Source organism: Marmota monax, unplaced genomic scaffold (genome assembly GCF_021218885.2).
Source record: "Marmota monax isolate L192 unplaced genomic scaffold, Marmota_monax_Labrador192_F-V1.1 WCK01_AAM20220418_F8-fsc00298, whole genome shotgun sequence".
Taxonomy (NCBI): Eukaryota; Metazoa; Chordata; class Mammalia; order Rodentia; family Sciuridae; genus Marmota; species Marmota monax.
In genome coordinates, this window is record NW_026694888.1 from 99,631 (window position 1) to 114,685 (window position 15,055).

The 15,055-nt window shown below is 45.4% G+C and overlaps 1 protein-coding gene across 1 annotated transcript; it reads left to right on the forward strand.

Annotated features, from left to right (window-relative positions):
- The first annotated feature begins 11,422 nt into the window (after positions 1-11,422).
- LOC124080771 (histone-lysine N-methyltransferase PRDM9-like) lies at positions 11,423-14,738 on the forward strand. Its single transcript, XM_046426796.2, is given in 7 exon segments — positions 11,423-11,656; positions 12,372-12,473; positions 12,683-12,954; positions 13,311-13,378; positions 14,478-14,675; positions 14,677-14,694; positions 14,696-14,738. Coding segments are annotated over 7 exon segments (876 nt in total). The 5' UTR covers positions 11,423-11,481.
- Positions 14,739-15,055: the final 317 nt, after the last annotated feature.

Here is a 15,055-nt window from a genome sequence, read left to right on the forward strand (position 1 = left end):
ACTAATACCTGCTTCAGAGGGCTGTTGTGTGGACTGACATGATATGCAAGCCACACCTGGTAGTGCATCTGTGAGGGCTGTGGGTGGTTCTGCTGTCAGCACCTGACAGGTGTCTAGCTGAAATGTTGCTTACAACAGTGCATCATTTGCAAAATAATAAAAAGTGCACAATAGCAGAACAGTTGTACATGGCGTAACCATGGTGTGGCACGTCATGCACCAGAAGTCTGATAGTGTCGGAAAGAGCCAGTGCTGCCACACACTGTGAAGAAAGCTCCAGCAGGGGCAGTGTGGGGTGAGCAAAGCTGCTCAAGTGAACGCCTCCTGAGACAGCAGACGGGGCCACCCAGACCGACCAGTGTGTGGAAAGTTTACCTTCCTGCTGAGAGAACTAGAGTTTGCTCTTCTTTCTTTCATTCTACTTTTGAATTTACTTTTCTATTCTTGACAAAGTCTCCTTGAGGAACACAAGCTAGTTTTAGAATCAGGAAAACAGCCCCCTCAGTGATATAATTTTTTCCCCCTTCAGAAACTCATGTTTGCGAGTAATCTTGATGAGGACCTTGAGCAAGTCCACAGGAAACAAGGTCGCTTCCCTGTCCTAGCAGTGAAAGGTAAGGAAGGAAGCCGGCTCCCAGTCCACATGCCACAGCAGAGGCATGCAGTGTTAGGGGGCCTGGGGAGCAGGCGCAGTCTGCAGTTAGTGAGGGATGTTGCCAGAAGATGTGCAGGCAGACGGTGAGCATGGGAAGTGCAGGGGCGCAAGCCGGCTGTCCTCCGGTGAAGCACCTGCCTAGCCATGCAGGGCCTGGGCTCAGTCCCCCACCACATAAAAGAAGAGTGTCCCTGCTACAGCCAAGGTTGGGAAGCTCAGTGTGGTGGTGCTCCACAGATTAGTCTTTTTAGATTCAGAGGCATTCATGTGGAAATTGACAAAGTAATCAAAAATTTAAATGGCAATAAGAAGGGCCTAGAAAAACAAAAGAATCTCTGAAGAAGAAAAAAAGTTGATTCAAGACCAGCTTGAGCAACTTTGGGAGACCCTGTTTGAAAATGAAAGGAGGCTGCAGATGTAGCTCAGGGTGGAGTGCTGCCTGGCATGCATAGAGATCTGGTTCAAGACAGTCCTGCCAAAATGAGTGAGCAACAACAACAAAACCCCCAAGTATGAGGGCTGCACTACCTGATTTCACAGCTTTACCACAGAACTATGTTAGTAGTACTGTGTATTATTGGCATCCACCTGGGTATGGATCAGTAAGACGCGAAGTCTAGAAATCAGTCTACACCTAGATTCTCCAGTTTTGAATAAAGTCTCCAAATAATTTGGTGTAGGAAAGAGTTTTCAATGAATGCTGCTGAAATAACTAAGTATTTGTGTGGGGGCAGAGAAAGACTCTCCTTACTTCAAGGTATACAGAAGGAATAACTTGGAATGCATCACAGACTTGAATATGAAAGCTGACAGTGAAGGTATCTAGGGAAAATACTTATGATAATAATGTAGGAGAAGATTTCTCAGCACCAAAAGCACAAGTTTTACATAAAAGAAAACTAAAAAAAAAAAAAAAAAGAACAGCCAAGCACAGTGGCACACCATGTAATCCCAGCAACTCATGAAACTGGAGGAGGAGGATCACAAGTTCAAGGCCAGCCTGGGCAACTTAGCAAGGCCCTCTCTCAAAAATTTAAAAAAGGCTGGGGATGTAGTTCAGGTAGAGCTGGGTTCAATTCCTAGCATGCATGAAGCCCTGGGTTTTATCCCCAGAATGGAAATAACTTTAGCTCTTTAAAAAATACTGATTAGGCTGGGTGTGGTGGCACACACCAATCCTAGCTGCTGGGGAGGCTGAGGCAGGAGGACTGAGAGTTCAAAGCCAGCCTTAGCAACGTAGCAAGGTGCTTAGCAACTCAGTGAGACCCTATCTCTAAATAAAAACATAAAAAAAGTTTGGGGAAGTAGTTCAGTGGTTAAGTACCCATGGGTTTAAGCCTTAGTACAAAAAATATATACAAATGCACTGGGTGTTGTGGCACATGCCTGTAATCTCAGAGACTCTGGAGGCAGGAGGATTGCACATTTGAAGCCAGCCTTACAACTTAGACCTTGTCTCAGAATAAAAAGGGCTGAGTGTGGCTCTGTGGTAAGGCACCCCTGGGTTTAATCTCCAGAACCGCAAAACCAACAAAAACCAGGCAAGACCTCCACTGCTGTGGAAGCAGGGGAAAGTGGAGATTAAGCAGGGGCCTATTGATGGGAGTCGTTTTTTTTTTTTTTGGCACCCTGCTGGCCACCTTCGTCCTCAGTGTCTGGTGCTGCAAGCTCACTGGTGTTGGTGGCAGTGATCTTGGGAACAGGAAGTCTCCCACAGGCCAGTGGAGAGCTGGAGTCAGAACCTCTCCACTTGGAAATGACTGCTCTGAAGAGTTAGTAAGTGCTAACTTACTAACTGTTAGTAAGAGTAAGTAAGAGTCAGAAAAAAATCTAATAGTGAATTTTTTCTAACATAATGCAAATAATTGGATGCTGAATAAAAATTAATATACAAAGCTGAATAAAATAAAATTGAAAATAACCCAGAAGTTCAGGGAATTGGAAGGATACACCCAATATCAAACAAAAATCTTGAGCTCATCAGTGTCAGCACTGATTTCTCCAACCAGAGTAAGGTCCACAAGGTCCTGGCCCCCAAGTCAGGCCTGCCCTCTCACAGGGACTATCCCTGTCTTCAGGTCAGAGGGACTGCTGTTCCCTTTGAGGCGCACAGACCACTTCCTAACTGAATTCCCGGGTCTGAGGTCTAGCACCATGATAATTGCAAATTCCTTCCACTGGTCTGACCACGGTTTCAAGGGTGTCCTCATCGTTTATGCAGAACACGGGGCTGAGAATCCCTTCCGGGACTAGACACCCAGCCTCCGGGAAGGGTCTGCACACCTGGCCCCAGATCCCATTGCACTACAAGTGGTATGCTATAGGAACAGTCCTGTGGCATTTTCTTTCACTGCCCACATCTCGGTTTGCCGCCTCCAAACTCCTGGACCCCCCAGTACCACTATTACCTTGCGGGACTCTGTTAAGGGGCGGGGGGTGGCTGGGGGAAAAACACCCACGCCACAGCAATCCTAAGGTTTAAAGCCCTCTAGACAAGATGAGCCCCTCTGTCACAGACCACAGTGCAGACCCCAGCCTGCAGAGCCACGTGAGGAGACACAGGGAACTGCGCCGGCGCCCGCCCAAGGGTTTCAGGTGACTCCCTCGAGAGACCCAGGTCAGGTCCCGCCCAGAACCGGCTGCACCGTGACTGACAGATACGGCTCCGCCCCCCGCCCCGCCCTTCCACTCTGAAGAACGCCGATTGGCTGGACCCCAGGTCCGCAGCGCGGATTGGCAGCTGTATGACAGTCTGCACCCGTCGACTCGGGTGGGGCTCAGACGCCCGCGGCTGGAGCTCAGAGCTTGGCGGCAGCGGCGGCTGCGGCTGTGCGTGGGCGCCTCTCTCCCTCAGCGGCCTCGCCCCACAGCACCCGGCCTGCAGGGCGTCCCCCCAGGAGCCCCAAATGGCCCCGCAGTCCCAGAAATCCCGGGGCTCTCCCCAGCAGACCGCGGGTCCCAAGTCAGGGAAGGGGCAGCCCGAGCCTGGCGCCGAGCCTGTCCGCCCGAGACCGAGCAGCCCCCTCGCCGGCATCCCGGCTCGCCGTGAGGGGCCCAGACCCCCGGCCCGGCCGAGACCCTCCGCCCGAGGAACCCCCAGCTCCCGGGCGCGGACTGCCTCAGCCTCAGGGTCCCCTCCCCCGCCCGAGCGGCCACCGTCTCCTCCGCCCGAGGGACCCCCAGCTCCTCAGCCTCAGGGTCCCCTCCCCCGCCCGAGCGGCCACCGTCTCCTCAGCCGGAGGGACCCCCAGCTCCCGGGCGCGGACTGCCTCAGCCTCAGGGTCCCCTCCCCCGCCCGAGCGGCCACCGTCTCCTCCGCCCAAGGGACCCCCAGCTCCCGGGCGCGGACTGCCTCAGCCTCAGGGTCCCCCTCCTCCGCCCGAGGGACCCCCAGCTCCTCACCCTCAGGGTCCCCTCCCCCGCCCGAGCGGCCACCGTCTCCTCAGCCGGAGGGACCCCCAGCTCCAGGGCGCGGACTGCCTCAGCCTCAGGGTCCCCTGTCTCCTCCACCGAGGGTCTCCTATACCCGGATCCTGAGGAGCCCCAAATGGCCCCTTGTCTCCCACCCAACGGAACTCAGACTCCACAGTGCCTATTACCTCAGCCTGAGGGGTCCCCTGTCTCCTCCACTGGAGAAGCCCCAGTCTCCACAGGGCGAGCTGCCTCAGCCTGAGGGTCCCCTATCTTCTGGCCGAGGGACCCTGAATGTACCCCACCTGAGAAGCCCTGGTCTTCCTAGTGCAGATTGCCTCCGCCTGAGGGGTCCTTTGTTTTCTCCACCTGAGGGACCCCAAATCTACCCCACCATGAAACCCCAGTTCCCTCAGTCAGAGGGCACCTGAGTGTCCTGGACCTGAGAGCCCCATTACTGACCCCCAAGGTTTACAGGCTCTGCTCCCTCAAGCTGGGGTTCCCCGTGGAGAGCTCAACTCCTGGGAGCCTCCCCTTGGCTGTCATCCCGTGGGGCTTGGGGATCAGACCCGGACCCAGATGTGGTGGTCAAGGCCTGGCCTCTGCAGGCACCTGGGCCTCCTTGCTCAGAGGGCCAGTACAGAAGAAACAGCCTGGCTGCCTGTGGATCCGCACCCCAGATCCTCTCCTCTTAAAACCTCCTCCCTGCTCTATGCACACCAGCTGGTAGAGAGAACAACTCTCAGCTCCTTCTTCTTCCACAGAAGGCTGAGCCCGCCCAGAGGGCATTGTGCAGCACCATGAGTGCCACTGACTGGTCCCCAGATGAGAGCACCAAAGGAGACTTAGGGAGGCCTGAGAGGAAGCCCAAGGTAGAATATGGGAGGCAAAGCAAAACTCCAGAAAGGGTCTGTGGGAGGGCCTTGCGATGCACACCTGGTGGCCCTTCCAGTGAAAGCAGAATTGGGATGTGAGGATGACTCCTGGCATACAGGAAGGAGGGGGAGGCACATACCAGCAACTGCTCCATGAAAACTAGGAGGATAACCAGTGCCTCTTCTGTTAAAGAGGCATCTGCAGCAGGGGAAACTCTTTACCCTGCTTCACAGAGACCACCCAGAGGTCCCAGTCTATTCCCTGCATGCACAGTGAAAGAAAAGGCCTAGATCTTGTTCTGATGTGTGCTATCACCTCACAAGAAATCTCTTTTTTCTCCAGGTTAAAGATGCTTTTAAAGACGTTTCCATTTACTTCTCCAAGGAAGAATGGGCAGAGATGGGAGAGTGGGAGAAAATTCGCTATAGGAATGTGAAAAGGAACTATAATATGCTGATATCTATAGGTAATAAGAGGGCCTAGGAAACAAAATACAGATCTCTAGTCCTTGTCTTATGCTGGCTCTCTTAGGGGCTAGAGCTGCCTACAGTTCCCTTCTGTTTGGAGACAATCTGGAAGGAGACTGTTCTTTGTGTCAGTGCAGGCCTAAGTAAGTGCAGCATTGGCCATGCAGCAATCCCACCTTGACTCTCCCAGACTGCCTACCCTTTCTGGAACTTTCTATTGTCATTGACCTTTTTCCTGCTCCCAGCACTTCCATTTTAGGAGAAGGATTTTTGCTTCTTTCCAGGTTTCAGAGCCCCTCGACCAGCTTTCATGTGTCACCAAAGGCAAACCATCAAATTGCAGATGGATGACACTGAGGATTCTGATGAAGAATGGACACCTAGACAACAAGGTGAGAGGCCAGGAAGCTTTAGAGCTTGCCTTCTGAAACCATACCAGGTTTAGTCTCAGAAGTTAATAAGACACTAGTAGTTCCTCAAAAACAAGTGTCAGCAAAGGAGTAAGATGCAAGACTATATACACTAAGAAGACATTCCCATAAAATTTTTAAATGTGTGAAAAAAACTGTATATAATATGTGTGTGTACATGTACACACAATGAGTGGGAAATATAATAAAATGTGAGTATTATGTATTTCATATATGAATATGAAAATCAAGTCCAGAAAAATTAATGTCATAAAGAGGAAGTTCTGGAAGGTGGCTTGGTTTTTTTTTTTTTATTCTCATTTTTAAATTTTGAAATAGAAGTAAAAAGATCTGAAGAAGCTTCAGAATATGGAAGAATACTGAGACCAGACTGAATCATGAAGGATGAATAGGGTCTGCAGTATCATTCTCCATACTTACATGTTTTGAATTTATCATTCTTTTTGAAAACAATTTTTGTTATACTTGTTAATCAAAAGACAATTTAAAACAGCTTAATTAAACTTCAAGCCTCCCCTAAAGTTTATTAACACGAATCTAATAGTTTGGTTATTGGATTAAATGTCTTAGAAGAGAAAATTATTAATATATTAGGGAAAATACATATTTTCTTATGCATATTTAATCACACCACATGATCCTTAAGCCCTTGTCTTAAATCTTGGAGAGGGTTGGAGGGAGCTATTTAATTTTCCTGATCTTTCTCTCATGTCAGTGCTCAGAGCCAGCATCCGATAAATAAAATGACGTACAATCATTAAAAAATAGAAAGAAGCTGGTTTCCTCTTCCACTACTTGGACAGGAAATTTTAAAAGAAGATACAAGGGGCTGGGGTTGTGGCTCAGCGGTAGCGCACTTGCCTGACATGTGTGAGGCACTGGCTTCAATTCTCAGCACCATATATAAATAAATGAATAAAAGAAAGGTTCCTCAACAACTAGAGAATACATATTTAAAAAAAAAAGAAGAAGATACAATATGCCTAAACTGGATAAAGCAATTTGGATTATGTCTATGATTTCTCATCTATGGATTTTAGGTGCCTTAGGCTCTTAAAAATTGTGTAAGACATTTAAAGGACCAATGTTTACTTGTCTGTAAAGGTATTAAGATGAAAATACAGTCTTCATGGAGAACGTATCCCCATGGTTTATCATACCTCTATCCCTCTATCTGGATCCAGGTAAAATCTCCAACCTAATAAATTCATCATTTTTATACATGGTGGCAAGAAACCATACAACATAAAATCACCATTCTGTCAATTTTTAAGTGTACAACATTGTTAGTTATATACATGTGGTATGTGATTGAAATTGTCTACAGCCATTAATCAACAACACCCTGTTTCCTCTTCCCCCTAAACTCTGACAAGCAAAATTCTACTTGTGTTTCTGTGAATCTGATTGCTTTAGGTACTTCATATAAGTGGAATCACGAAGCATTTATCTTTTGGAAACTGACATATTTTACTTAGCAAATGTCGTCCAGGTTCATGGATTTTCCTTTTTTTTTTTTTTTCCCAATGGCTTTATAGTTTCAGGTTGTATACTTAGTTCTTTAATTCATTTTGAGCTAATTTTTCTTTTAATTGTCCCTATCCATGGGGAATTGTTTCCAGGAACCCCTCCTGTCTACCAGTAAAATCAAAACATGAGGATACTGAAGAATCAAATGCTGTAGTATTTGCATGTAACCTATATAATCCTCCCAATCACTTTAAATCATCTCTAGATGACTTATAATACCTAATGAAATGTAAATGCAATGCAAATACTTGTTGTATTGCTTAGGGAATAAGGAAAAGAAAAATCATCTGTACATTTTTAGTATAGATGCATTTTTTTTCTACTGAGGATTGAACCCAGGGCACTTAACCACTGAGCTACATCCACAGTCATTTTTGTTTTTTGTTTTGAGATAGTGTGTTGCTATCTCTTAGATATTCAGCCCTTGCAAAGTTGCTGAAGCTGGCTTTGAACCTGCAATCCTCCTGTCTCAGCCTCTGGGATTATAGGCATGGGCCACCACACCCAGCTTTTTTCAAATATTTTTATTTATGATTTGTTGATTTCAAGGATGTGGAATCCACAAATATGAAGGTACAACTGTATATTTTTAAGACAAAGGCCATTCTTCATTCCTTTGTGTGTGGATATCAGGTTTTCCCATCCTAATTCTTGAAGAGATTATTTGTCCTATTGTGGAGTCTTGGCACCTTTGTGAAACATTAATTTAGCCATATGTGCAGAAAGCCTTTTTAACCTGTCTATTTTATTCCCTTGGTCTATATCTCTTTCTTTATGTCACTATCACACTGTTTTGAATGATGTAGCTTTGTAATTGTTCTTCTTTTTCAAGATTGTTTTGGTTATTCTAGGGTCCCTTGAGATTCTGTATTTATTTTTTCAAATTTCTGCAAAAAATGGCATTAGTATTTTTATAGGATGACATTGGATCTGTAGATCATTTGGATAGTATGGAAATTAATAATGTTCAACCTTCTAAATCCATTTGTTTGTGTCTTTAATTTCTTTCATTAAAAGGTCATAGTTTTTAGTCTTTAAGACTTTTGCACCCTTGGCAAAGTATGTCCTAAATACTTTGTGGGGGTTTTTTATGCTTTGTTAGAAGAGTAGAAGTAGTGAGAGGGGGAATTCATGCCTTTTTCTGACCTTAGAGGACAGGCTTCTAGTATTTTATCACTGAATACATTTGATGTGAGTTTCTCCTAGGTTTTAGTCAATTTTTTCACCACTGTCACAAAAAAGACCTGACAAGAACAATGTAGAGGAGGAAAAGTTTATTTGATGCTCATGGTTTCAGAGGTCTCAGTGTAGAGATGGCCAAATCCATGCTCTGCCCTGAGGTGAAGCAGAGCATTATGGCAGAAAGGTGTGCACGGCGACCAGAAAGAAGAGAGAGAGAGAGACAGAGACAGAGAGAGAGCTCTGCTTACCAGGGACAAAATATAAACCTCAAAGGCACACTTCTAGTGACCCACCTCCTCCAGCCACACCCTATCTGCCTAGTCACCTCACATTAATTCTATCAGTGGATTGATGTGTGACTCGATCATTTCACCTCTAAACCTTCTTGCATTGTTTCACACATGAGCTTTTGGGGAAACACCTCATCTAAATCATGACATCCTACATGACCTTTTCATGTGGAGGTAATTTCCTTTGATTCCTGGTTTGTTTTGCATTTTTGTCGTAAAAGTCCAAATATTCTTTAAAATACCAGATATATATGAACATAGAATAAATCAGAGATGAAGTTTGCCTATTTTTTAAAGACATTCTAAGAACCAGGCATGGTGGTACACACCTGTAATCACATTGGCTCAAGAGGCTAAGGCAGGAGGATCACAAATTCAAAGCCAGTCTCAGCAACTTAGTGAGACCCTAAGCAACTTAGCAAAACCCTGTCTCAAAATAAAAAATAAAATGGGCTGGGGATGTGGCTCAGTGGTTAAGCACCTCTAGGTTCAATCCCTGGGGCTAAAAAAAGATATTAAAAAATTGATGATATCAGGGAATGGTGGCATGTGCCTGTAATCCCAGCATCTCAGGAGGCTGAGGCAAGAGGATAATGAGTTCAAAACAAGCCTCAGCAAAAGTGAGGCACTAAGCAACTCAGTGAGACCCTGTCTCTAAATAAAATACAAAATAGGGCTGGGGATGTGGCCCAGCTCTTGAATTGCCCCAAGTTCAGTCCCTGGTACCAAAAAATAAAAGTTGATGATGTTCCTAACAGAAGGAAAGACTTGAGTGATACTTTAGATACTGTTTAGATACTGTTTATATATCACCTTTGTGTCATCCTTGGTATTGATATTGATTAATGTAGCATTTTTCTGCTCCTAATCAGAATCTCCAGAGTTTGGAAACATTTTCCAAAAAAAAAAAAAAAAACACTGATTTCTCATTGCCTTTTAGTTAAACCTCCTTGGGTGGCCTCCAGAGTAGAACAGAGTAAACCCCAGAAGGTGAGTGTCTTCTAAGTTCTGTTAGCCAGAAAATCTTCCTCATAGATGCAAACACAGGTAAGAGAAAAAAAACACAAAGCACCCTTCCCAATCACATGACAGTGTTTGTCATCACCATCATTTTAAAAGATAATAAGAATAGTAACAGTAATTGCTGACACTTGTTTTGTTTTCACTGTGTTGCAGACTATATTTTAAGCATTTCATGTGAATAAACCACTAGAACCTCCCAACATCCTATGAGGTGGTAATAAAAACCACATCCACTTCATAGATAAGAAGTACAGGAACATGTGACCACATGCCTGAGACCCCAAGCTGATCCAAACTCTTTCTCAAAATGATTTTAAAGCTCACCAGAACTTTGATAGCATTGTAAATTTTGTGCTCTCTTGGTCCTCTCTTCACCTCTTTTCTCTGACTAATTTTTCTAACCTCAGCTCTCTGCTAGGCCTAGCGAGAAATGTGCTAAGTCTCTCTGAAGGAAGCTTACAAGTATGTAGGGAGTTCATACTGGAGAAGCCCAGATGGAAAAGGAGACCCATCTTGTAAGAAGCAGCTCCCAGCCCTGAGAACATTCAGGGTTGGTGTTTGAGAACGGACAAATGAGAAAATGACTGGGGACTCCACTGGTCACACACTATTCAGTAGAAAAGTATTTCTTGGAACTGATTTCAGATGCTTGCTCTGTGGGTGAGAGCTGGTACCTTCCCCTGGGCTTTTGTTAGATGACTCACATGTTGTCTGAAAGCATTTGTTCAACTTGCTGCCTTTATACATGAGATCTGGGAGAGAATGGTCTGCACCTGGCTTTCCTTAGAAATCCCAGACCCTTTTATGTTAACTGAATAATTCAAACTTTACAAATTAAACTAAAAGTGACAGGGCTAATGAATGCTGAAGACAATACCCTTGAGCTACATTTCAACTGTAGATGTGGTTGAGGGGGCAAAATTGACATAGACTTGTGGAAGAAATGACCACCCACATTAATACTACTTTCAATAGTACACAGAACACTTTGGTGAACACTTACATTTCATGTTCACTATCATATTAATAACTAGCATTTTGCTAATTTATGGCTCAGAAAACTGAAGAACATTGGTGAATAGTGCACCCTTACTCAAGCAAAACTGGTGCAGGAACCAGTTAATCAATCACAAAGCCAAACACTCCTTCCAAGATATGGCAGTTTGCTACCTTCAGCATTTCTCTCTCAGTTTTCCAGAACCATTTCTGCCAACATTTCTTCATTATCTTCCCAGCCTTACCACTATTACTCTATTTTCTGAGTGTGCTCTGCCCCTCAGCTTTTTCTACACTTCCCCTCCCATTGCAGATGATACCCTCTTTTTCTCTACAAGTGTTAGCCCTTCATTCACAGACTATAGTGATTATCTAGCTAGTCTTCCAGGTATTCTCCCTTCCTCTGTCTCAAGTGCATGGATCTCAAGGAAAACTGAAGGGAAAGAGCCTTGGGACATGGGACAAGTCCAGGATCACAGACTACTTAGGCTCTTCCTTTCACCTCAGTATTCAGACCCCTCAGGAAGTCCCAAGGGTTACTGAAGCATTAACCAAAATCATACATAAGAAAATATGTCATAAGATCTTAAGAACTAAAGAAATGTGTATTGTATTTTCATATGCGACTCTCATTGAAGGGAATGCCTGAGGTGCTGTTAAGTAATGAATCTAGTTTGAAAGAATTGTCAGGAACAGCAAATTTACTGAACACAAGTGGCTCAGAACAAGTCCAGAAACCAGTGTCGCCTCTCAGAGAAGCAAGTACCTCTAGACAGCACTCTAGACGAAAATTAGGTAAGAGAAAATAATATGGGGACTTTAGTCTTTCCAGCTCCTCTAGAAAGGTTGGTGAGATGGTCTAGATATGTGAGGCAGACCTTGGAGAGGCCTGAACTTGGAGAGGCTGACTAGGCTGAGGGACTGGACATTGGGTTCATATTGATCGGCATGTACAAACATTGACTCTGAAGCCACATGTGTGGTTTATTGTCCACATAGAAACACTGGGACCTTGCTTTGATCTTATAAACTTGGTGAGATTCTAAATGCTAATCTGTAAAATGAGGATAAGGATACATAGTTCATATGTTGTTTGAAAGCATTGAGTAAAATTGCTGATACACACCAGGGGTCCAGTAGATCTACCTGTGGGACCATACTTCCTTAATGTTGTGTTTCTGCCTTTGTGCAATGCCTTACATGCCATGTGCCCTCTACCAATATTTTGTGAATGAATGAATATGTTGAATGAACCCTTTTATAGGTATAAAGTTTGGGCAAGTAGAAATTAAATATGAAAATGAGGACAGCTAGACATTAAAATTGCCTTAGGCATCTGTAGTCAGTGTGAATGTGGAACCGTAGTTTCTCTGAACCAGTAGTTAAGCAGGGGCAGAGTGTGTGGAAGGAAAGATGATGATTTGATGGTAGGAGATATCCCATTTTCTGGAGAAATAGGGACAAACCCTCCAGATTCCCAGCTTCACTCACCTTCTGTTCTCCAACTTAGAACTCAGGACAAAGGAGGTTGAAGTGAAGATGTACAGCCTGCGAGAAAGGAAGGGCCATGCATACAAAGAAGTCAGCGAGCCCCAGGATGATGACTACCTCTGTAAGTGACCCCTTGGCCCACTCATGCAGAAGCTGCTGTGTTCTGGTGCAATAATCTGTCCTGCCATTCAGCCCTCACATCTCTCCCTTCCTCTACTGACCCACAGTGCAGGACTGAGTGGAAATAGCATGGTGCTGTACTCTTTCTAAAACTCTTTATATACAGGAATGTGTGCATACCTCTCCTAACACCTCCTACTCTCACTTCAGATTGTGATAAGTGCCAGAACTTCTTCATCGACAGCTGTCCTGCTCATGGGCCCCCTACATTCGTAAAGGACAGTGTGGTCAACAAGGACCATTCCAATCACTCGACCCTCAGTCTGCCCCTCGGGCTGAGAATTGGACCATCAAGCATCCCAGAGGCTGGGCTAGGTGTGTGGAATGAGGCAACTGATCTGCCACTGGGTCTGCACTTTGGCCCCTACAGGGGCCAGATCACAGAGGATGAAGAGGCAGCCAATAGCGGGTACTCCTGGCTGGTGAGAGTGCCTCCCTTCCCTGTTTTCTAGCTGTGGTGTGATGTGTAAGGACATGGACAGGGCAACATGGTTAGCTCTGTGGGCTCGAGGATCTTTGCATGCACATGGAACCCCTTCAAAATTAGAGGGTAAGTGGGAGCAAAGCAGTGTAGAAACAGATTGGTGCCTCCAGCCTGTGGAGCCTCTGCTCTGCCGGGAAAGTCATCATAGTATGTGGATGATGGCTAGGGACGTACTGTGTGGTCCCAAGGCGTGGCTGAATCTGCGCAGCCTCAAAGAGCATCCATGAAAGCAGAGTGACATGATTGTGCTGGTTATCACCTCTCAGAGCTTTAACTTGTTTTCCTGAAACCCAGATCACCAAGGGGAGGAACTGCTATGAGTACGTGGATGGAAAGGATGAATCTCAGGCCAACTGGATGAGGTAAGGCCGGGAGGTCCCTGGGCTCTGGGGAGGGATATTCCTGTCCTTCTCCTCAGGCCCCCTCAGTGGTTCTCAGGCGTCTCTTCCTCATTTTTCTTGCACATCACTCTTCACATCATGAACATTGGGACAAGAGAAATAAAATATAAATACCATAATTTGCTTTTTATCAAAAACGCAAATCTCCGTGCTAGACAAAATTGGGACACTGAGATGAAGCTCGAGCAGCCTAAATTCCTTTGAGAAACCGGATTAATACTTTTTTCAAAAGTTATTAATCGCTTAGTGTGTTCCAGTTCAAAGAGCAGACTTTGTTATTTGAACAGATCATACAACCCATGTCCATGTGCGGGACTATGGCAGACAAACATGAGGCATTTTATTACAGGAACATTTAACTGTACTTTTCCTGGGATTTTTTGTTTTATTATTGTTTTTGTTTCATTTTGAAAAGTACACAGTTCCAGGGCAACCTAAAAGGGACCTTAAATCTGTAAGCAAGAAATCTTGATAGCCTCAGCCATTAACACTGGGTCTGAGCCTGAGGAGAAGAAAGCCTTAGTGGGCCGAGGGTCCCCATGCTGTGTGCCCTTTACCATGAGGGCTCTTGTTTTACCAGGGGATAGAGCACATGGATAGGGTGTTATCAGTAAGATAAAGAGACCCCTGAGTTTCTATGGGAACCTGGGTGAGGCAGGTGAATGGTACCTGAGCAGGCAGTAGAGAGCCCTCTCCAGAGAAGATGACTCAGGCGTAATCTAGAATCAGAGCACATGGCCAGCACCAAGTTCTGTGGTGTATGGCAGAAAGTCATGAGCATTCAGAGAACCTGCGGGTCATTGTGTAGTATGGCCTTCAAGGTGGAGGGACATCTGGAACTGGGCTTAGGTGAAGGGAAAGACTTCTAGGCCAGGTGAGCACTGTGAGCATATGACCTTGTGAAAGAGACTTGGGCAGAAAAGGTTCCTGAGGAAGTGGGTGGGGTGGCATCATCAGAGCACAGAAGCAGTGACCACCAGGTGAAGGGACAGACACAGACCTGACAGGGAGGGGAACTGACCACCTGGTATTTCCTTCCCTTTGCCTGTCTCAATGCCAGGTATGTGAACTGTGCCCGGGATGATGAGGAGCAGAACCTGGTAGCCTTTCAGTACCACAGACAGATCTTCTACCGAACCTGCCGGGTCATCAGGCCAGGCTGTGAGCTGCTGGTGTGGTACGGGGACGAGTACGGCCAGGAGCTGGGCATCAAGTGGGGCAGCAAGTGGAAGAAAGAGCTGTCAGCAGGGAGAGGTGGGCCACTATGATTCCTTAAAACAAAGGAAAGAAATCATTCTCCCTGAGAATTTTCATGTTTTAGCTCTCAAGTAGAGTGATAGGCTATCTAAAGCCAGTAAGAATTTCAAACAGGTACTTCAGAAATTAAAGATTAATGTCATAAGCCTTTGACTCTTAGGAACCATCTTTTTATTTTAAAATATTATTTTTAATGTGTAAGTACTTTAAGTACTTGACATATAAGACCATATTGTGCTTAGAGACTAAAGCAAATTCTCAAGTCCCTGCATGCTCTCTCACTGAGCCAGTGTCTCCTGGCCTTTTCATATGTTTCCCTTAACTTCCTTTAAATCTCTAAATAATGTGCATGTGTTGTTACTCATTCATTATGTCAGCTAG